The 25,072-nt window shown below is 37.9% G+C and overlaps 1 protein-coding gene across 1 annotated transcript; it reads right to left on the minus strand.

Moving 5' to 3' along the window:
* cap2 (cyclase associated actin cytoskeleton regulatory protein 2) lies at nucleotides 1-24,678 on the minus strand. The gene is made up of 13 exons (XM_058378187.1): nucleotides 24,528-24,678; nucleotides 17,581-17,709; nucleotides 17,003-17,103; nucleotides 15,498-15,575; nucleotides 10,312-10,455; nucleotides 7,835-7,920; nucleotides 7,482-7,587; nucleotides 4,091-4,262; nucleotides 3,187-3,359; nucleotides 2,600-2,723; nucleotides 2,430-2,512; nucleotides 402-545; nucleotides 1-290 (listed from the first exon to the last, which is right to left on the minus strand). The coding sequence occupies exons 2-13, from the start codon at nucleotides 17,693-17,695 to the stop codon at nucleotides 207-209; spliced, it is 1,410 nt and encodes a 469-aa protein (XP_058234170.1). The 5' UTR covers nucleotides 17,696-17,709; nucleotides 24,528-24,678; the 3' UTR covers nucleotides 1-206.
* Between the last annotated feature and the right edge of the window lie 394 nt (nucleotides 24,679-25,072).

Below are 25,072 nucleotides of genomic sequence, written 5' to 3' on the forward strand. Positions count from 1 at the left end.
TTTTATTATTGTGGTTAGATCTGAACCTTCGTCATAAATTTCTAGCATTTAGACTAGATTAGCTCTATTCTTACACTAAATTGCCAATAGCTATAATTCAGGTAAAAGACGAACCTGTGTCTAAACGGTTGTGTGCTGAGAGTAGTGACAGATACAGGCAATGGAGGCTACCAACAGATATATGGAAATGAAAATGAATCTGTCAATCAGCCAGCAATCTCAGTCGGCTCTGTCACCAGCTTGGACCCGTTCCAAACGGTCTTAAACTGCTCCGGCACAGGAAACTCTCTCTGTTAATACAGAAAGTAGAGCCAGAATTTCAGTCTAAAGCTGTGTAGCTGATTCATTCTAAGCATGCCAATGAAGCGAAAAAGTGAAACTGAATATTAGAGTTCACTCACATAATCATCATCTTCCTGAGGAACCAGAATGTTCATTTCTGAACTCTTGGCACTGATAATCTCACAGTTTAGAGACTCCTTACTCAGATAGATGTGGCATCCCTCTGTCTTATTAATGGAAATTGTGGGCACTTTTCCCAATACCTGTGAAATAAAAGAAATACAATCATATTTTGATATTTTTGGGGAGAAAGGCTTTAATCAGGAAGGTGGCCAAGAATCTGAAGGTCACTCTGATAGGACTGTAGAGTTGTTCAGTAGGGATGATAAGAGATTTCTGCATCACTCAACCATCAGGCCTTTATGACAGAGTAGCCAAACTGAAGCCAAATTAGGCTGAGGTGCCAATTTTCATTATGTTCAGAACCACACGGCCAAAACAATGCAAGAGTGACTCAAATTGCTCAGTCAGATTCCAGACTTGACCTGAATGAAACATCTACAGTTAGTGGTACAGCAATGCTCACCAGCCTGGCAGGGCTTGAAGACTGTAATTGCTTTCCAAAGAGCATCAGCAAAGAACTGGGGTTTGAATATGAACAAAATATTGTATGGAGTATTTTTTATGCAGATATAACGTGTGCGTCCCAAGTCATCCAAGGCATGTGAGCATTTTATATTAAACACAACCAAAAAGACTGTAACTGCAAGTTATGCAAAGCTGAGCTTGTGTGGCATGGAAGTATCACAGCGATGCACGAGCACATGAAAAGAAAACACACTGGTGTCACGGATGAAGGCAAAACAGCACGGTAAGCAAAAACTGTATATCCTCATCATGTGAAAATGGGATAGTTTAATTAAGTGCTATTGTGTAAAATGTTTGTTTTTCTAACTTCGGGACAGTCGCACTAGATCCGTTCTGCCGCGACTCGCGAGCATCAGGTGGTTGCGCAATCGCCTCGCTCACAACATAGTGATGGTGCTACCATAGAACAACTCAAATAAAAACGGTACAAAGTCAAACACTAAATCTGAAAGCAGCAAATAATAACAGCAGTAAAATATTAATTTTTTTACTAACTGCCGAGGTTTTCAGCGAATGCTTATGCATTTGTGCACCAGTGCATATATTTTCCTTTCTTTTTAATCAAGCCTGTTAGCTTGTTGCATATCTTCACAACTGAGCAAAAATATCTGTGTAATTTCTTTTTAACAAAAATTGTCAAAACAATGTTGCAATATTTATATATATATATATATATTATATTTATTATATATATAAAATATAAATATATATATATTTATTATATATATCTATTTTATATAGATTTTTTAATCATGGTTGTCAACTCGCCATCTGCAATTATCATTAAAAACAATAAAAATATTGATTTACACAAATTGCTTCACCTTGCATACTCATGCTGTTTTTATTGTTTGTTTGTTTTTTCAAAAAGCCTGAGTGAATTTGTTGAAAGGAGAAATCCCCCATGCCCTCCTCAACAAGCAGCCACTATAACCCATGCCATCCTGAGTATGTTGGTTACTGGCATGCAGCCAATGTCAATGGTGGAAGATGAAGGATTTAAAAAAAAATGATTAGCATCCTCAGCCCAGGATACGTTCTTCCATCAAGGACCCACTTCACAAAATTGTTTATTTATATTATGGATTTTTAAAGACGTTTTACTGTTCAATAACTGGACAAAATTTGTGTTTTATTTAAGGTTTAAAATGTCAAAATTAAAGAAAGTTAAACTCAATATGTGGCTTTTGCATTTTTTAAAGTACACTTTTACACACAAATACCCTGCTTTAGGGTTTTATATAGTTATAATAAGCAAAACATCTAATAAAAAAATGGTTTAGATTTTATCCGATGAATCGAAAAAAATTATTGTCAGATTAATCGATTATCAAAATAATCGTTAGTTGCAGCCCTAGTTAAAATTGTATAAAATGAAAAAAAAAAGAAAAAAAAAAGAAAAAATGCCTTATATAAATACTTTCTGAATGCAAAGTGGTGTATATAGAGCTGTAAAGACTAACTTAAGTGTTAAGATTTGTTAATATTTAAAAACTGACCTGGAGCCGGATGTCTCTGGAGTTGATGATTTCAAAAATGCCAACCACATTCTCAAACACAAGGCCAAGCTTCTTGCAGTTGTCTACACAAACAGAAATAAAGGGAAAGGTATACACATCCACATTCAGGGAAATGGAGGAATGGAGGAATGTAAAAGAACGTGACTCACCCACTATGATGGAGTTGACTTTGCCTTTAATCTGAAGCGTGGAGTTGTTGCAGCTAAAGACATAGACCACCTGTTTCAGCTCTGTTTCCTCTATTACCAGATCATGCACCTGTTCCTGATGCTCCTGAAGGCCAGTCACATTTAAACACATCGATCAACACTTTGAAATAATCACTGGAACCTCTGCATCACAATGTTATTGACTGTGGCTTCAAATGACGATGGGTTCCCTTCAAATGAGGATGGTTTCCCTTTTGAGTCTGGTTCCTCTCAAGGTTTCTTCCTCATACCATCTAAGGGAGTTTTTCCTTGCCTCAGTCACCTCAGGCTTGCTCACTTGGGATAACATCTAGAACTGTTTGTCTGTTTATATGTTTGTTGTTTTCTTATGTTATTTCTTATGTAAAGCTGCTTTGAGGCAATGCTCATTGTTAAAAGCGCTATACAAATAAAACTGAATTGAAATAAATGAAATATCTGTTTACAAATCACTAATACACTTGCTTGCCCTGTTCCTCAGCCTACACTCCACCAGTAAACCTTACAAATATTTTTGTCTGAAAATCGAAAAAGCAAACCGGACTCACCACTCTCCACTTCTTTCCCTCCAGTTCCAGGACTGGAAATGCTTTCTTAGCTGGTGTGGGAGCAGAGGAGCTAGGAGCTGTGCCTTTTGAAGGAGAATCCTTACTTGGCCCACTCTGAGAGCGAAGAGTAGGGTTCTTATGGGTCTTCTGCTCATCACACACATGCTTCAATCCTAAAAGACAGCACAACTGCCTTAAAAGACATTTTGGTCTGTATATATATACTCACAGTCCTCTTCATTAGGAACACCTGCACATTGATGAAGCTATCAAATCAACCAACATCTGGCAGCAGCACAATGTATAAAATCATGCAGAAACAGGTCAAGAGCTTCAAGTAATGTTCACATTAAACATCTGAATGAAAAAAAGTTGTGATCTCGAAAATGGTTTGACCTCATACAATCACTCTAAGCAGAAAAGTATCTCTGAACACATCATCACAGAGACCACATTTTTTTTCTTTATTATGATGTTAGATATCAACAATGACTGAAGCTCCTGCACTGCCACATGATTGGCAGTAAATTGTCTGAATTCCATGCTTGTTACTTTGCTGTAAGCATGAGCTGCTAATAAAAAAAAAAAAAAACATTTTTTACACAATGTTTCCCTGGTCCAGCTTCATCTCTGCTGACATGACAATATAAATGTCATATGAATAAATGTATAGCTAAAATATTAATCAGTGCTGACAGACATCAACTGCATTAAAAACCCATTCAAAAGTTTTTGTCTTCAGTTTTACACATACTCAAATACTGGAACATTATGCCAAGTAAATCCATAGATTATAGGGATAAGGGATCCTGCAGGATAAATAGCAGCACACACAGTATTTAGAATGAAAGCTTTCCATTACTGATAATATGTAAACTCAAATATAACATTTTAATAAAGCCACCTTTAGTAATGTTCTCTCCCTGGTTAAGCTGGGCGAACAGAGCTGAACGCTGAGCCGCACTGTGGTCAGTCTTTGGACCATCGTCTGTGAACGCAGGTGGAGGTGGAGGTGGAGGTGGAGGGCAGGGAGTAGCAGGTTCAGCCGTGAGCATGGATGAAGGAGTTACAGGACCCTGTCAAAACAGGGTTACAGTTAACTACTTTTCTTTATTTATCTTTTTCTTTATCTGTTGCAACTTGTATACAAAAGATACAGTAAAGGATTCTAAACCTGTTTGTGGTTGTTGAAACAGTGAAACACATGGTAAAAGCACAATGACGACACAAAAGGTGAACCTGCTACATGTTGAACGTCCTGTAGGTGGCGTATAAGGCAACACTTTGGACTGTACCTCTGACCTACATGTGAAACTCAGACACAGGCTGCTGTAATAATTCACAAATGCTACTACTGTTGGTGCTATACTTACAGAATGTCTAAATTTGCTATTTGCTAAATCTATCTATCTATCTATCTATCTATCTATCTATCTATCTATCTATCTATCTATCTATCTATCTACAATAAGATCAAATGATGTAAAATGACAAACAGGAATAAAATAAGCTCAAATAATGATTTAATAATAACTATGCTGTTTTTTGTTTAATATATAAAATATGTAGGTAGCAACAGTGGTCTTGTTTCTTCTGGTCTGACTTGGATCATTTAGAATAACCAGAGATTCAAAAGTAATGTTTTTCCTGCTATTCATTTAAGACAGATCTGGAAATTCGGAAAAACTGAAATGCATTTATGTTATGCTTAAGCCTTGTTATATAATCTCAAGTCAGTAAGGTTTTAAATCTGTTGTCTTTAAACATTTCCTTGTATTCTGCATTAATCTCTAATCATAATGATATAGGAAATAATCGTTGAAAATTGAACACAGATAAAAACAATCACTGAAAAAATTATTTGTAAAAATTTAAGTATTTCAGAAGTGTACATTGGGTTCAGGTGAATACATTGAGCACTGTGCATTAACAATTTGCTTTGTACAGCCAGGTCATGTCTATTCAAAGCCCTGGAATAAAGTCTAAATCGAACTCCACACACTCACCCAAGCTCAGGATCAAACCCAGGACATTGGTGCTGTGAGACCTGCTGTGTTATTACACCACACCTGAACACTGTAATCACCTCAATTAACACTATAGTAACTTCTGATCTTATCAGCAACAACCTCACTAGATTTTGTAATGTAATTACTTAAACTTTACTACATGAACTGAACATGCTCACTCTACTTAATTCTTCTAGATGTCTTGATTGTTTAAAATAAATCAAGCAAAAAAAATACATACAGACCAACTATTCCTCTGTTTTCAGTACATGATCAGTTATATCTGGGACCCTGAAAATATAAATCTGGCACATGTATGTATTTTACCTTTAATCTACAGACAGTAGCTTCAACAGCAAGTCTGTAGAAACAGACGAACGTGAGGCAGTTGGTTACCATGTTCAATGAGGCACACTTAAGCCTTTTTCCTGTGTCAGCACAGCTGCCATTGACAGTTGCACACAATCCTCTCTTCAATGCTCACACCACAACAACTGCTACACACACGTCTTTTCTTTTGCAACATAAACAAGCTCACACGCTGCTGTCACTCCAGATAGTTGTGCTGATGTGCAGGTTCAGCACGGGTTCAACGGTTGAACCTTAACCTATGATGCCCGAAAGGTCAATACTTAACATTATGAAGTTTAAAAAAAGAACTAGATCCACGAGTACAGGGGAGGAATGAAGAGTTAATGTTAATGCACTATAGCCTGCAAACATACAGTACGCTGGCAACTGATATTGTTCTAGAGGTAAAGTGTTGATTATATGAGAAGAGAGTTTAAATTACCCAAGGCGTATGTATGTGAACAGGTGGGTGATCTAAACACACACTGGGCTTTTGTTGGAGGTATTTCTTTGGTAAAACCCTTTCAAAGAGACCCTGAGAGCCACCTGTCCACAGCACACACTCCATCACACTCTAACCCTTCACAGCAAGAGGGACAGCTGACACACACAGCTACTGCGAGTTCTCAGGTTTCCAACCACCCCCCCCACACACACATACACACAGCGATAAACTTATTCACCCCCCCAAAACACATGCACACTTTCATCAAATCTCATCACAGATGACAATCCAGGAATAAAAACCCTGTTCAGACTTGGTGTTAGCACTCGTCTCGGGTGATCCGATCACTCAAGGTCAGCTGAGACGGATAGCTGTTCATATGTAGTAGTTTCATGTGCCTCGAATGCACGTCTCCATTGACCACTTATGATCGCATTTCGTCAGTAGCATGGTTGCCAAATCTGCCAAAAGCAACATGATGTCACTTCAACAGCAGGTCCAACAACATCCTCAATTCCAAAACTAGCTGTCAGATGACATTTTCTAAACCTGTGCAGCTTTTGCTCAACTAATCACGCTGAACTGAACTGAAAAGAGGAAAGTAAAAGTAAAAATAAATGTGAAATGCATTTAGTTACTGTATAGCAGGAAAGCAGCTGCACATTGTCGGTGTTTGGGGATTTTTGGAAAAATCCCTCTCTCTCTCTCTCTCTCTCTCTCACACACACACACACACACACACACACACACACACTATAAGGCTATAAAATCAAATGTAATAGTGTCTCATTGTTATACATATACATTTTGTATTTCTGGAATGCTATGTCCAGCAGACATCAGTTGAAAGCTCATGTCTGAAGATTTATTTGCTCTGTGCTTTCTGACCATTTAAGACAGCATTTAAAATAAACACACGTGTAAACATAAAATGAGCCATACTCTGCTCAAAAGTTTTCTGCAGCCTTTTTAGGGCAAACTCTGAATCAGCAGAATAGCTAATAAAACCAGTTTCAACTTAATAGTCTTTTATCTAAAAACCACTGAAGATCAGAGAACACACAAAATCTGGGAGATAGAAAGAGAAAGGGAGGTGAAATAAAACCCCCTGGAAAGAAGTATTACCAGATGTGGGCATCATTTTGGAAGAGATCCCCACACCCGGATAGTTATCAGAGATCAGATCAGCTCTATGCTCACTGAAGCACTCTCTTCATGACTAAAAATGGAAAAATGTCCTTTCCTATATTTCAAAGTTTTAACTAATCCTCATTTGAAGCCCCTTGATACAAGATTAAAAAAAAAAAGATTAACACAACAATCATCTGGCAGATAGTTATACTGAATCATTTTCATTTTATGCAGCTGCTGTGTAGACTGTATATGATGAACGTGATGGGAAAAGAGCTGCTCCATTCCCGATTCAAACAGAAATAAATATGTCCGAGTTTTGTGCTCTAAAGTATTTGTGTCAGTTTCTTCCTACTCACGGTCTTGCTCCAGACGAGTCCAGTGGTGTGGTGCTGTTTAATAAAGGCCTGCAGTTCAGTCCAGATACTCAGGTAGGAGCGAACCCACTCCACATGGCAAGGGTCACTACAGCCAGACCAACAGACATCCAGATTATTTTTTACAGCTTTTAGTATACTTCTTGGTTTCTTTACTGCATTAATATTTATTTATTGCATTAATTTAAGACAGTGGACAGTAAATGATACAAGTGACAGCTGTATTATTACAGTTTAGATTTTTTTTATTAAGATTTATGAATCACACTGCCTACAGTGTCTAAGTACTGCCTAAGTACATGTTATAAGCCAGCGGTGTCCTGAGCAAGACTTACGTGTCTTTGAAGTCTTTCAGGACTCTGTTGGTGTAGAAAATAGCGGCATCGTTCATCTCCTTCACATAAGGCCCTGGTTTCTGATTCTAACGGATAAGAAGTAAGGCCATGACTGCATTGTTATAAGTTGTTCAAAAGACCCAGTACTGTAAATACTGAACACTAAATAAATATCAGTAATATCTGTCCCAGCTCAGAAACAGAAGAGCGTTTATAATGAGGTGAAAGTGTAAAAGGTTTACATCACTGGCACAGCTGCAGAGTAGTGTAAACTATATCATGAGGACATAAGAAGTTTTGATTAGATAATATACACATCTTTTGGGAAAGGGGTATAGCAACAGGTGAACTTGACAGAATCCAGAACATACACAGCACAATGAGTCACTGACAGGGTTCAGTTGAAATAAAATAGTCAGAAGAGAAACCATCCACAACTATTTCAGTCTACTGTAAATATTAATCAATAGCCTTGTCATTTCAGCATGGACGCTGAGCACTGAGGTGGGTGTGGAAATAATGCCCTCTTTTGTAATTCAGAAATGTAGGCCTTATAAGGAAAAAAAAATTAATATGAGCAGTGATTAGATGACTAGACCATGACTAGTTTTAAAGCTGCAGCTGAACAGCTATTATTATCATGCCAGCAAAAAAGTGACACAAGCTGCCACGGGCATGTCTGACACAGTAACTGAACCATATTTTCCCAGATTTCCCAGGCAAAGCTTAGTCAACATACCATAAAACTGAGAGTTGATTGTTATATAATAATATATTATTTGCAAACTGCTATTAATGCATAAAGAGGTTCATCAAATGATCATCTATTGATCATAGTAACAGTATCCAATTTAGACAAAACAATAATAAAAAAAAACTTAATAAGCTGAGAAATGTGAGGGAAAAAATGATATCAGTCTAATTATAATATATATGTGACAAATAAAAGCTTCTTCTTCATCAAGAACTCATAAGACCTAATAAAAGTTGGAGACTTCATGTTAAAAATGTAATACTCAAGATTTTGGTCTCTGGACATGTAGGTGAATTCCAGTGACATTGGAAAGATTTTTTTACTCCTTGAGCCCACCCACATTCTCATTCATGGCCACAAAGCTCCGCCCCCAGAGTTCAATTACAGTTAGCAAGGACTGTCATGATATCACATTCAAGCAATGAGGGAGGCTGTTTGTTTGTTAAGGACATTGACTTAATTTGTTATTTATATGTGGGATATATTGAGTATTTGGGCCTGTCAAGGTGGGTTAGCATGATGCTAGTTAGTTATTTACCTACTTGTACTTAATGATGTCTTCCCTCATGGACGCTTAATGGTTTATGCCATATCTTTTCTTTTTGAACAGACTGAGATGTGGGTGCAGTGAAGGGGCATTGGAGAGGGTCGATAATCTAACATTTAAACACAGAAAAGCACACTGGCCCAAAGAGCAGTTTTCACAGCCTTATAATACTCTGCTAAAGCTACGGCTTAAACAATTATAGTTTACCATGTTCTCCATAGGATTTCAAGTTATTAGTAAGACAAACTATTTGACTATTACACCACAACATATCTCCACAATGCCACAACTATCCATTTTTCCAGGAAGCCACATGAGCATAATTGAGTCTACATAGCAACAAATTATATACATAATATATAACATGATATGATGCATTTACCAGTAATAATATATCTAATATAGTTAAATGTAAATGTAAATGATTAGATTATTATTATTAAACATACAAGAAATTGTACTGATCCAATACACAATAAATCGCGGGACAGAGATCCGAGAAAACACATCAGATATCAGGATCTGTAACAAATGGTAAAGACTGTAAATGGATTTGTAAAAGATAACTTTTCTGGTAAGAGGGTGCAAAGTATGGCATTTGTGTCTGTCCTGTTACCTGTTAATCGGAGTATCTGTCAGCCCATGTATATGCAAAAGTGAACTAGCGCTCTCCTACAAGTGCATTCAGCTGTCTTGCGATGTTGCACAAGTAGTGTGATGAAATGGTGGCTGGCTTAATGTTTTAGAGAAAGCCAGGGATGAATTAGGGATGCAACAAGTTCAAGGGTTCCAATAACAGTCCAGGGTCAGGGTGGGGGTGTTTAACTGTCAGCATATGTTTCCCTTTTCCCTGCCAGAGTAGCATTGGTCATGTAATATGAGAGATTTAACTAATGAGTAGGAATTGAAAATGACTAAATAAGAAGGAAAATGGGGGAAAAAAAACACAGACTAAGGTCAAAGACTTTACTCGTGGGTCAAGTTGATTCCTTTCACTCTGATGCCACACAGATATTCTACTTCACTGGCTGAACTGGGTCTAATTTAACATTCTTATGTATAGTAGTCACAGAGATTTTTTCTAACTGAATATAAGAGATTCCCTCTAAATATTATTCTTACAGCATTAAGATTTCCAGATATAATCTGAGGAACCCCTTTTTCACTGATACTCACCACTGCCACCCATCCCAGGGCAGGAATGCTCTCGCTTACAGCAGACAGGTGGTTAAACAGACGACTGCCGCGGTTCTTCTCTCTGAAGTTCTGGATCTGCCCAATCTGCTCTGAGATGGGCCTGAGGAGGTCTGCCAGCTCTGTCTGATTAGAGTACACACAGACACACACACACACACAACCAGCTGCTAAAGCTTGCATGTGAAGAAATTAAGAAAACTATGCACCATAACAGGCCACAATTTGGTACATTGTTAAACATTATAGAGCATTAAGCTTCCTTTGCCAAAGCAAACACAGAACGATAAAACGTGGTTAATAGATCCTGAATGAGCTTCGAAGAGAGGGAGTACTTTTCCAGTGTATTGTCCAGGCAGTGGCAGTTCCCTCATAGCCAGCATTCCAGCTGTGCATAGGGAGATCCCACTAGCCATGTAAGGCCTTGTACAGCCCCAATGTTTAGAGTCTACCTCAGCAGGTCAGAGAGAATGAGAACACACTGTTTCTTTTATTATATCCCTGTACTATACTGTGTATTTCTGGGTGTGTTTGAACTGTTGCTATCTCTACCATTTTTTTCAAATACATAATGCTTTTTGGGGGATTCTGATCTAATTATTTTAACCAAAATATTGCGCTTATTTTTAGTCCCACTGGTTGGACTGTGAAGTGTTAGATATTAATTCTTCTTTCAGATTATAAAAGCAGGTTTTTGTTGTTGTTGTTCTTAAATAAGCAGGAATAAACGCAACAATGGTGCTCCCAAGGACAAATACTATACTATACTATACTATACTATACTATACTATACTATACTATACTATACTATACTATACTATACTATACTATACTATCTATTGGTTTAGCTGTTGTTTTTGTGGAGCTGTATGCTGGAGATGAGTAAAAGCATGCAGCAGGGCTTTCTCTAACAGCATGCGCATGACTTTCATTTCTGCAGATAAAGACAATCCTTTCATGCTCCACATGGACATTATGGCTGTTATTAAATTCCAGTGTTTAGTAGCTAAGTAATCATTAAAAATAAACAATTAAAATATTTTCCATATGCCAAGATCTTCTCGGACTATTAACGTGCTGTGACTCATTAGTCTTTTCCTTCATGCTGCATCAGTGTGGACTTTCCCTCTTAGACCAGTTTCATTAGAAAGGAAAAGGGACAGAAACGGTCGTCATATTTCTAGATTATGATTGTTTTAAATAATAATTTAAACAGCAACTTTTTGTTCCACATTATACACAGCACATTCGTTAGACATTTGTGGTATCTTTTATGAGGAAATGTTTATTTAACTTTTTTTTTTGGAAGAAAAAAAGTCTCCATTGTCAGCACTTTGTAGTCAGTGGTAATGCTTTCTTACACAGGGAAATTTTTTAGACCAAATGGCTTTCTTAGGAACATGACAGGCTACTATTACTACCTTCAAAAGAAACCTGGTGGAGGAACGACTGTTCACTGCTGCCATAATTTATAAGAGTAAGTATAACCAACTTGTTTTACGGATGTTCCAAAATATTTCAAAGTTTACTAGAGCAGTTTATTTTTGGGGAAAGAAAAATATCAAAAAATATACCTGTAATGAGGAAACTAGGCAGTTTTCTGACTGAAAACAAAACGAGGAGATTCTGTAATGACACTGAGAATTCCAGTTTTTCTAAGATTCACTTTTACAAATAACAAACTGTATATTAAACATCAGAAATGACCTTGGTGTTGACTTAAATCTAAACTCCTTGACTGGGGCTTGAGATCATACAAGACCCATTAGGAAGTCTGTGAGGGAATTATAAAGAGTAACAGCTGTGCTCACTAAAATGTATCCCATACAAACACTCTTCAGCATCCACTGACAGGCCCGTCACTTGACCAAGGCCATAGACACACAGCGGCTCAAATATAGAACATGACCATAAAAAGCCACAGAATGCAACCTCAGCCCCACACAAAAACACACACACACACACTGAGAGAGAAAGAGAGAGAGAGAGTAAAGTGTGTTTGTGTGTGTGCATGTGTGCGAGAGTGTGAGAGTGAGAGAGAGAGAGAGAGAGAGAGAGAGAGAGAGAGAGAGATAGAGAAGCCAGAAACATAGTGCTTTCCAGCAGACTGACAGTTACCATGATTTGAACCTAAGAAAGTGTGTGGGTGTGGATGAAGAGATACTACTTGAATTTATGCACCGGGGCAATAAAAAAATACAGTTGAACAGAAATATATCATGTGAATTAAATCGCGCGTGTGTGTGTGTACAGGGCTTTGTGCATTCTAGGGAGCACAGGTCATTCCAGAGAATCTTTTCTAGGCATATCAAATTCACAGTCGTTTTTTTCCCATTCAGGTTTGTGGGAATCAGAGTTTAAAATTATCTTTGTAGCTCCCCAGTCACTGGTTATTTGCTTTCCAAATTTAGTAGCTAGCCAAAACATCACTACCCCAGATGTATTATTTCTGGAAGGACACTGTGTGTGTGTGTGTCTATGAGTGCACTTTCAATCTTGCTAAATTAACTGAATGCTATTTAACCACAAGTAAGCTCCATTCAAATCTACAGAAATAGCCTTTGGTGAACAAACATTTGCTTGTTCATACTGCATCCACCTGCCACCTCTTTTGCTCATTTCCTTCTTTTACCTCTTTTTTTGTGTGCTACCTATTGCTTACTGTTCACTCTTAACTTATCTTTTCAGGAGTACATATAGTATATAGTATAGTATACAGTGTAATCCCTACAATACACAGTTTTGTTACCTGCTGAAGTGGGGAAAAACCTGCAAGTTTTTTACTATGTTACTTTAAAATCCTAGATGAATTCAACCATGTATTGTTTCATCTTCAGTAACCACCTTATCCTGGTCAGAGTTGCTGTGGATCCAGAGTCTTTCCCAGGCACCGTGCTCACACTCACACACTAATTCACACTTGGGGGCAATATAGCAGCAATCCAGCATGTTTTTGGAGGAAACCCACACAGCCACAGGGAGAGAACATGCAAAACTTTCTGCAGCTGTGAGGCAGCAATGATCCCTGCTGTGGGACAATATACTCTTGCGTGCTCATATCATTCAAATTTATCAATGTTGCAATACTATCATATCAAACTAATATGTGTGTGTGTCTGTATAGTGTCCACGTTGAAAATCTGGATCTGAATCTTTTTTTTCCATTTAAATTGGGAAATAAACAGAATTGTTTAAAAAACAAACCTATGAAAGGACCTGGTTTAATATCTCGCACATTCAAATTTATCGACCACGTTAACTCCCTCGTACAAAAGGTCAGATTTTCCTTGAGTCTTATCTCTTCTAGTGAAGCACAGGTTCAGAACACACTGTGATGGAGGTGATCTAACATGGATCACGTTTTGCACAAATGTGTGAAGTCCATGCCAGGTTGAGTGATTACTATCATGAAAGGGGAACAAACTAGTTCAGAAATCCATGAAACTATTTCTAAGATTTTAATTTTCACTCACATTTTTGATGATGCTAGAATTTGTGATATAGAACTGAAACGGAAAAATTTTCACGAGTGGTCTCCGACTTTATTTATGTAGGTAGATGACAGTGGTGGAAGGATAAGTCTGGGAGCAGTGAATGAACGTCTGCTGTAAGTAACTCTCAATACAAATGCTAATCTTAAGGATACTTTTTACTATAATTCTGCCATACAGAGAAAGGTGACTTAGATTTATTCTTTTGGATAAATCTGTATACAGCTTTAAGTCTCCTACTCTGTGAAACATTGCCTCACTCTTTATATGGGATGCAGAGTTTGACGATGAACAACTGGGACAAATGTTCCGCGTCAATTACTGTGATCATCAAGCAACTTTTCACATGGAAGAGCCAAAGAGCCAACAGAATACTCATCTTGCTCCCATGAGCTATCATGCTAATGCTTGGCCACTTCTCAACAGCTCATTTGTTTATTAGCTTACTGAATTCCTGCTCCTCCTTTTCGTCCACTGGCCTGTATGCTCTGAGCTAATCACTTCCTGTTAGGCCCACGGACAAACCAAAGTCCGATAGAATGACATCAGACTGGCCCCCAGACTTCCCCTAGGGGCTGCCGTCTGAAGCATGGGGAATGTGTTGCATTGGCGTTCTTTTGAACAGAGGAAGTAATCCCTATGTGCACAGAGAGACCAGTGTCGCATGGATGACCACATAGGCTCCAAACCATATGGAGAAGAAGAGGAAGAGATCTGTGTAGCAGAATAAACCAGGGCTAAACCTCACTCACAGGGATCTTAACCGTTACTGTCCAGATCAGTATCTTTATGGGCTTGAAGAATGTGTGTAATGTACGTGCACAACTGATTACGTAACATTTGAGTGGCAGTACTGATAAGTGTATCTGATAACTGCGGTCACAGGGAAAGGGTCCAGGTAAAACAAATACTCAGGGTCAATCAACAGTGAGATGAGCGTCCATTAAAAGCAGTCAATACAATTTTCATATAGCTCTCACTTACTTATCTTACAGTTTTGTTCACTGTAAATGAATTTTATTTTATTTTTAGATTTATCTTGTATTTCAATTTGGCTTTATCAGTTTTTGTCAGCTTTTATCAATGTATTTATCTGCCTTTCTTACAGCCAAACTTCCCAGTTCAGTCCTGAGCTTGGGTTACTATCTGTGTGAAATTTTACATGTTCTCCTAGTGTACTTGTAGGTTTCCTCTGGGTTCAAATCACAATAACATACCAGTAGGTGCACCTGTTGCTCCAAATTGCCACTAGGTATGAATGAGTGAGTGAGTATGTATGTATCGTGTATAAATGCCCCCCTTCCCATGTGCCTTCCTGCCTCGTGTCCAGTGTATATGTAAATATAATATAAGATAATATAAGATACCTCATAAACTGGCCACTGAGTGTAAATTCACTCTTTCACTGCTCACTTTCTTCCTGATAGCTGCTATTCATCACATTAAACTACAAATTATGTGTGTCTTGTGTGGAAAAAGGCATCAGAGATTAATTTTAGTTCATTTCTCTGGTATCAGTTTCTCAGTTTCATTTAATTTTCAGTATATGATTTTTGAATTTTAGTTCCTTTACTTTCTTGCACATGTTTAGTTCAAAATGTAAACTCTTAATCAACATGGTACAAAATCCTCTAGATAAAAAACTGTTCATACAAAGACATTTATCTTTAGGCTTACCTGTGAAGGCTCCTGGTGTGTGGTGGCCAGTTTGAGGAAAGCCTTCTGTACCAGCAGGGCATTGTGCACCATCTCAGCCTGTTGAATAAAAACAGAAAACTCACATTGAAATAAGAGCTACAAACTACACAGTGATGGACTGTATAATCATGACGAGCGAGTTTAGCAGAGGTGTGCTAAACCCAACACAAACCTGTAAATCAAATGTCGATTCACACAGACATGGAAAGTGTGTCTTATAGAAATGTGCAATGTTAACTTAAATAAAACATGCTTCTGTATACATTCAGAGCTGCATCACCTAGGTAGTTCTTCTCATCTGCTAGACACACACACACACACACACTCAGACACTGGGAGAAATCCAAAGATGCATGTTTGAGAAAATGGAGCGGTGGAACCCAGATGCCTGTTTCACCGTAAAAGGAAATGACTTTAAAGGATAAAAAACAAACTCCCACCCAAAATGATTCAGCACTTATCTGAGTGAAGAAATAACGAAATGTCACCTTTGTGGCAAAGGCACAGGAGCCATCAGAGACAAAACAAAGTCTCTTGTAATTTCATGTTCAAAAGTTCCTGAACAATTCCAGCTGTTTTAATGTTTATTGCTAGGATTAAGCAACTGCCTTCCATTATAGCAGTTTACAATCCAGAGGTTTTCCATTCTGTTCTCTGTACAGAAAACCATGGCTACTTTCTTATTCATGCCATCACATGAAAAAATACGTATGGAATGGATGAAAAAAAATTACATTTATAAATTCTTATACAATTCATTTAGAATTTTCATAGAATTATATTAAAAGAACTCCATAAGGCAATCATACAGCAGGACAGTAACAAAAATCTACAAAAATATATATGAATTTACACCAATGTACATAATAGGAGCAGGATGGTTCACTACTTGTACCAGGTTGATTTTTAAGCTGATGTGTCTCATAGCTGACAATAGAACAATAGGTTTGCTAATGCTAATGACAGAGGCACTACAATAAAACTGTTCCCTTAGTGTTTCTGTTCCAGACCAGACTCCCTGGGTTTAAGACTTTCAGTGAAAAATAGCTAATAAGTCATGAAGTTTAATGACATGTAGAGTTAGAGCTTTGGGAAAGGCATATGTTGAGTATGGCCAAAAGTATGTGCACGCCTGGCAATCACACCTATGAGCTCCATGGTTTGAAAAGGTTGGAGTGATAGAACTGGAGCGTCCTGCACTGAGCCTTGACTCTGACTCAACCCCACTGAATACCTTTGGGATGAACTGGAACACCGTCTGCACCCCAGACCTCCTCACTCTTACAACATCAGAGTCTGATCTCACTAATGCTCTTGTAGCTGAATGATCACTAATTCCCACAGTCACGCTCCAACATCTAGTGGAAAGCCTTCACAGAAGAGTGGAAGATATAGATGGGCTAAGTGTAGAATGTTTTATGTGCACATATGGGTGTGAAACTGGTGGTTATATATTTCTATCACATACAAACTTCTGTACGTACATGTTTTGCCACATCTCCTCCAATAGTCCGGCTGTTCTTCAAGTATTCAGACAGAGGTCCTCTCAGTAAATTGTCAAATGCATCCATGCACTGGGATTCACCTTGAAGAGAGCCAACTATTACTACAGCAGACAAAGTAATTTAAAATTTCACAGCAAACCTAGTAAATGGAATTTACTATAAAAGTAAATTATGACTATGAAATTTGGAATACAGCATCAGCTTAGGCATTTTAGGCAGTTTTCTCACTGTGGTTTTGCTTGTCTGAGAAAGAGTTTCCCATGAATATACAAATTCCTGAATAACAAATGTTGCCAGACAACCATAATTTACACAATTTATTCTCAGTGAACTTATCAGAGTCTTCACTATTTGTTTTCCATGGCTCACAGAGTTTAAATTACATAATTTAAAATCTAGTGATTTGACATCTTAAACACAATTTGTAGGAAGCGAAAGTGCAATGTTTTTGTGACTATCCTGAGAAACAATTTAGTATAAGGACACCAACTAGCATTAAGAATATTTTTCAATTAAATGTATGTATGTAGACATTTCATAGGCCTCTATTATGGTACCATGATATCCGTTCATCTCGCCGTTGGACAAGCTCCCAGAGTAACCCTGAAGCTTGTCTGAAACCACCTCGAGCCGTTTCACAGCCTGTTCCAGTCGCTCAACTAGTGCTTCCATAGCAAGTGAAGAGCCTGTAAAAAGTCCAAACCAAAAAAATGTTAGCTTGATTCCCTCAATCTGTGATCACTCTCCATCCATAAGTGTAACTGTAACAGCATCAAATAATAATTGTTAAAGTAATGCACTAAAAGCATTACTTAATACATTACATAATAAAAGCACTGCAAGTAATACTACATGGCAACAAGACATTTATAAATATGTATTATGATGGAAAAAAGTTACTCATAAGGTAAATGCAAAACTATTACTAAGTCTATCTTTAAAGCATTTCACAAGAAAAAGAGTGAAGGGAAATAGTTCACTGGCTATCTTCCACCCAGCCACACCATCACTGCCCAGAAGGAATGTAACAGGCAAATCAATTAAAAGTAAAAAAAACAGAAGGCCAATACAAACAGAGAGCAGAACAACACTGTCTCTGTACTATATAAATGTGTGGCCCTGTATGACACTGTGATCTGATTCACAGCACTTTTCTAAAAACATTTTTTTTCCTCCAGGTTTCATGATGAGCTCCAAAGGCATATACACTATATTGCCAAAAGTATTCGCTCACCTGCCTTGACTCGCATATGAACTTAAGTGACATCCCATTCCTAATCCATAGGGTTCAATATGACGTCGGTCCACCCTTTGCAGCTATAACAGCTTCAACTCTTCTGGGAAGGCTGTCCACAAGGTTTAGGAGTGTGTTTATGGGAATTTTTGACCATTCTTCCAGAAGCGCATTTGTGAGGTCACACACTGATGTTGGACAAGAAGGCCTGGCTCTCAGTCTCCGCTCTAATTCATCCCAAAGGTGTTCTATCGGGTTGAGGTCAGGACTCTGTGCAGGCCAGTCAAGTTCATCCACACCAGACTCTGTCATCCATGTCTTTATGGACCTTGCTTTGTGCACTGGAGCACAGTCATGTTGGAAGAGGAAGGGGCCAGCTCCAAACTGTTCCCACAAAGTTGGGAGCATGGAATTGTCCAAAATGTCTTGGTATGCTGAAGCATTCAGAGTTCCTTTCACTGGAACTAAGGGGCCAAGCCCAGCTCCTGAAAAACAACCCCACACCATAATCCCCCCTCCACCAAACTTTACACTTGGCACAATGCAGTCAGACAAGTACCGTTCTCCTGGCAACCGCCAAACCCAGACTCGTCCATCAGATTGCCAGATGGAGAAGCGCGATTCGTCACTCCAGAGAACGCGTCTCCACTGCTCTAGAGTCCAGTGGCGGCGTGCTTTACACCACTGCATCCGACGCTTTGCATTGCACTTGGTGATGTATGGCTTGGATGCAGCTGCTCGGCCATGGAAACCCATTCCATGAAGCTCTCTGCGCACTGTTCTTGAGCTAATCTGAAGGCCACATGAAGTTTGGAGGTCTGTAGCGATTGACTCTGCAGAAAGTTGGCGTGGTAGTTTAAACTCAGATAGTTTACGTGGCCTACCATTTCGTGGCTGAGTTGCTGTCGTTCCCAAACACTTCCACGTTCTTATAATACAGCTGACAGTTGACTGTGGAATATTTAGGAGCGAGGAAATTTCACGACTGGATTTGTTGAACAGGTGGCATCCTATCACAGTTCCACGCTGGAATTCACTGAGCTCCTGAGAGCGACCCATTCTTTCACAAATGTTTGTAAAAACAGTCTGCATGCCTAGGTGCTTGATTTTATACACCTGTGGCCATGGAAGTGATTGGAACACCTGATTCTGATTATTTGGATGGGTGAGCAAATACTTGGCAATACAGTGTTTGTAATATTTGGCAATATAGTGTATATGGCGAGCTTCAAGGACACAAAATCGACAAAATAACTTTTTATTCTAAGCAATTAATGGACTGTGTTAATGGCAGAAACATACATGTGTCCTATAATGATCAGTTACTGTACATCTGTAATATTTATTGTACAGTGCTGTGAATAGTTTTTTGCCCCCTTCCTGTTTTGTTAATTTTTTGCATATTTGTCACACTTAAAAGATTCAGATCATCAGACAAATTTTAATATTACACAAAGATAATGGAAGTAAATACAAAATACAATTTTTAAATGATTATTTCTTTTATTAAGGGAAAAGAATCTGTCCAAACCTACCTGGCCCTACGTGAAAATTAATTTCCCCCTCCTTAAATCATGAAAGAACTGTGATTAGCCACCTTATTTTAGAAAGCTGAGTTAAATTTCACTTGACACACCCGGGCCTGATTACTGCCAGATCTGGTGAATCAAGAAGTCATTTAAATAGAGCCTGTCTGACAAAGTGAAGTATGCTTAAAGAGCAACATCATGCCGCGCTCTAAAGAAATTCAAGAACAGGTGAGAAACAAAATAGTTGACATGTACCAGTCTGGAAAGGGTTATAAAGCCATTTCTAAGGCTTTGGGACTCCAGCGAACCACGGTCAGAGCCATTATCCACAAATGGAGAAAACAGTGGTGAACCTTCCCAGGAGTGGCCAGCCTACCAAAATTACTCCAAGAGCGCAACGACGACTTATCCAAGAGGTCATAAAAGAACCCAGAACAACATTTAAAGAATTTGCAGGCCTCACTTGCCTCAATTAAGGTCAGTGTTCATGATTCAACAATAAGAGACTGGGCAAAAATGGCATCCATGGGAGAGTTCCAAGGCAAAAGCCATTGCTGATCAAAAAGAACACAAAGCTCGTCTCACATTTGCCAAAAAATATCTTGATTAACCCCAAAACTTTTGGGCAAATATTCTGTGGACTGATGTATCTGAAGTTGAATGGTGTGAAGTGGAAGGTTCAACACAGTATTTCATAAAAAGAACATCATACCAACAGTCAAACATGGTGTTGGTAGTGTGTTGGTCTGGGGCTACTTTATAGCTTCAGGACCTGGACAACTTGCCATAATTGATGGAACCATGAATTCTGCACTCTATCAGAAAATCCTGAAGGACAATGTCCGGCCATCAGTTTGTGACCTCAAGCTCAAGCGCACTTGGGTTATGCAGCAGGACAATGATCCCAAACACACCAGCATGTCCACCTCTGCAGCATGTTTTGGAGTGGCCAAGTCAAAGTCTGGAATTAAATACAATTGAGATGCTGTGCCATGACCTTAAACAGTCCATTCATGCTTGAAAACCCTCCAATGTGGCTGAATTAAAACAATTCTGCAAAGAAGAGTGGGCCAAAATTCCTCCACAGCGATGAGAAAGACTCATTGCCAGTTATCGCAAACGCTTGATTGCAATTACTTTTTTACGTAGTGCCAGGCAGGTTTGGACAGCTTTTTTTCCCTTAATAAATGAAATCATCATTTGAAAATTGCATTTTGATTTACTTGCATTACCGTTGTGTAATATTAAAATTTATTTAAAAAAAAAAAAAAAAAAAACAGGAAGAGGGCAAAAACCTTTGCACAGCACTGCACATGCTTCAGGATGAGTAACAGTGCAGCTGGACATGTGAGACATTAAAAAGGTTTCAGAAACAAATACAATTTCTAGAATGATTGCAAACGACATTCCAGTATGTTGCAAAAGATCTTTGGTCTTCTTCCCAATTATGAATCATTAATGAATCATCAATGTAAATCTGTGAACCTTTGTTTGCTCAATTCAAAAGTCTTTGAATGCTATTGGAAAACCACACGTTTAACTAACTCATCTTTAACCCTTAACTCATTGTTAACCCCTAACCCTTAACTTATCTTTTAAAAAGATATGAAAAAGTTTCACTGAAGAAGGTGGATTTTCTTTACGTGCCCTCTTCATTTGCATTGTTTATTTACATATATAGTTTATTTATATTATATGTATAGTTAGTTTTGTTTATAAGCTAACCCATTTTTTCTCTCTTTTTTTTAGAAATAATTATTATACTAACTGATTAACTGAGAATGATATCATGGTATGGTTTGTGTTTCCTTAATATTCCTTTTCATGTCAAACACAATTACACAATAATCTTATGTTTTGTATACCTTGTCCCTATCCTACCCATGTGTTTTTGACCCACTGCAGATAAATGGAAGCTTTTCTGTTTGTATTAAAACAACTGCAGATGGGGACAAATATTTTACATCACATTTACATTTACAGCATTTGTTAGATATATAAAGATATATGTCAGATATAATACAGTATAATATACATAAGAAAACATGTGAATTTAAGCATTCGTATACTGGCCCCTGTAGTATGGGCTCATTATAGAGTAACGCTTGCCAAAATCTGAAATGATATCACTGCTCGTTTTTCTTGAGTTATTCTTAGTTGATTCTTTTGTTTTATCTTTACACCACTAACCAAATGAATTTGCTTAGAGATTAGTTCCTAACTATTTGCATCTCAACTCTCTATTTTTGGAGCTATTAAACAAATCATAGCCAATATTTATTTAAAACAGCATTTTACTGTACATTTACCTTATCAGGAACTACCACAAACTACTATGGGAGAACCAGAGGTCAAGAGAAGAATATGCTACTAAGAAATGCAATCATGTAACCCAACCAGGGTCAAGTCATGGAGAGATGACCTCACCTACCAAATCATTTGTGTGATTACAATCTATCCTGTGGTACCAAGACAGAAGTAAATTAATCTCCGCCTGACCCCCTTATCCGCTGATCCGTGACATCAATTTAAATACACTGAAACACTTTTCTGTACAGAACATCTTAAATGTGATAAAATGCAGGAGCTGATGTATGAGGTCCATGAGCATACAGTGAATAAAGTAGTGGTTTCAAAAACTGTACTATTTCCAAAAACTGACTAAAACCAAATATAAAAAAAAAATCGAACACAGTATTTATTTAGCTATACTGAGCTCATTTAACTACCCTTGGCTAAGTGAACTGTGACAACCCCACCTCAGAGTGAGAACCTCAAGGGGTCTGGGAAACAGCCATGTGGTATGATTTTGGCAATTTTGTTACAGTGGTGGAAATTACAACCCAATTATTATATTTGAGTATTTATAATTATTAGCTCATTTAAATAGTCGCAGAAATATGTGATTTAATCCTAACGTCAATAACTCTAAAATAAGTAGGCTTATGAATAATGTCAACTGAATGCTCTGTGATTTGAATAACTAACTAATATTATTGCACACATATGAGCCTAATATGTAAATAGTTCTGTAAACAGGCACTGATGGAATCATGTGCGTTTTTTGTCAGTTAAAGGGGCCTGAGAAACTGTGGTCTAAAATATTCAGCTCTCCAATCTGTCTCTTGCTCTCAGAGATTCGTCAGCAGTAATTAATAGTGACCCAGTGTGGAAATGCACATGTCATCTTGTAAAGTCTCTGGAGAATTCACTCTGACATGCCAAATGCCTGACCTAGGCCTCAGGAACTATTTCAGAGCAATCACACAGCTCCAAGTTCAAGAACATGAGGCCCTGAGCCTTACAACTTAATACCAATTTCATTAGCTAATTTCAAGTTCAGTAAACTGAACATGTGAGACACATCAGGATCCAAGCTGCTGTTCCTAACCATGCCACTGGATATGGTTTAAAAGTTAAAGGAAAGGTTTGGTGTCTATATTGTGCTGGAGCTTGTTGAAAAAAGTACATAAGCTTTTGGCCATGCATTATTTTATGCAAAATGCAGACTGAAGTGACTTAAACTGGTTCAAAGTAAACTGGGTCAAAATAACTGTACTGTACTATAGTAATAAAAAATTAAACAGTTGTAAAAATTAAAAATTGTACACAAAGTTTCCAAAGAAATAGTTTATTACACATTTTAAATACATATGTTTTGTGCTACTTTATTAAACTGTTCATGTACAAATTTGGTTTTTTGAGACAAAAGTGTGTGAAGAGTTCAGTATGTAGTTTATATAATGCTAATTGTTGGTGATAAGCTTATATGAATTGTTATATATGTATATATATATATATATATATATATATATATATATATATATATATATATATATATATGAATGTATCTGTGAAATTTTTAATATAGCTTTTCCTGCTTGACCATTCCTTTAACACACTGAATGTCCCTATATGCAGTCACTATTCAGAGATGATGCTTTCCTGCTTCTAAAAATGTGCTTTCTGTTCATTCATCAAATATGAATACATCTCAGGGGGCATACAGAGACTGTCCAAAAGGCACGGCGTGGTTCTATCCGTTTGGAGTCATATTTGCATTTTTCATTCAATCCTTCATATTTCAGCCTGCAACACTGTAAATCTAGACTGAAACTAATTTGTGAGGTTTCACTGAATCTGTTATAACTTCACACACGAGCTAATTCACAAACAAAATGACTCTAAATACATACTACATACTATACACATCTAAAATCTAGTATACAAGCACCAGCAACCTATTTAATATAAACAGTGTACACAACTTTTAACAACACATGTTCAAGGGGTAGGAAAGAGGATACTAGGTACATATATTACGTTAATCTGTTACTGTAAATTAGGATTCTGGCATGATCATAAGTTTCAACATCAGAAATGAGGCACATGTGACAATAAGGAAATTAATAAGTCCACCATCACAGCACACACTGAGAAGTAGATTCAGTTATACCACACGTTAATTACTTAACTGTCCAAAACACAGTCACAGACACTGAGAATTGCAGGTCCTTAGGTTTTAGGAAATGCATGGAAAATCTGACCACAAAAGGTTAACGCACACACATAACTGATTTACTGAAACCTCTCTGCTCGCTGTTGTCTTCTAACCTGACCAAAATACCGAGTGAAGAGCTCGAGCGCGTCTCGCGCCTCCCCTCTGCCCAGTGAAGCTCCCCGGTCTAGTCCTCTCTTCACTATCAGTTCAGAATATAATGTGTTAAGGAAATGCCTTTACCTTTAGCTGGAAGCTGCTTGTTTATTTTTTTAATTCCTTTAAATTGGCTGCTCCCGAATCTCTTATTCGGCTCCTGTCCGAATAGCGCTGCAGCTCCCAGCCTCCCTGTGGCCCAATTGCGTAGCAGCCCTCACACTTCCGGGATCTCCTAATAAAGCGACATCACTGATGACTCTGTCCAAAATCCGCAGACTGCCGCACTGAATGCTTTGGTTGTTATTACATACAGAAATATGTTTTAGTCTAGTTTATGTTTATGAAAAATGCTTTATACACCCACACCCATGTTAAATACACCCACCGTCCATTTTAATAGGAACACCTGCTGTGGCGAACTACGCAGATACGATTCAAGAACTTCACATCAAACAATTCAATTCGATTCAACTTTATTTGTATAGCACTTTTAAGAATGAACATTGTCTCAGAGCAGCTTTACAGAACATAAGAAACAAAAAACAGTCCTAGATCATCCCTAGTGAGCAAGCCTGAGGTGACTGAGGCGACTGTGGAAAGACAAAAAAAAAAACTCCCTTAGATGGTAT

The sequence above is a fragment of the Hemibagrus wyckioides genome, linkage group LG24 (genome assembly GCF_019097595.1).
Source record: "Hemibagrus wyckioides isolate EC202008001 linkage group LG24, SWU_Hwy_1.0, whole genome shotgun sequence".
Lineage (NCBI taxonomy): Eukaryota > Metazoa > Chordata > Actinopteri > Siluriformes > Bagridae > Hemibagrus > Hemibagrus wyckioides.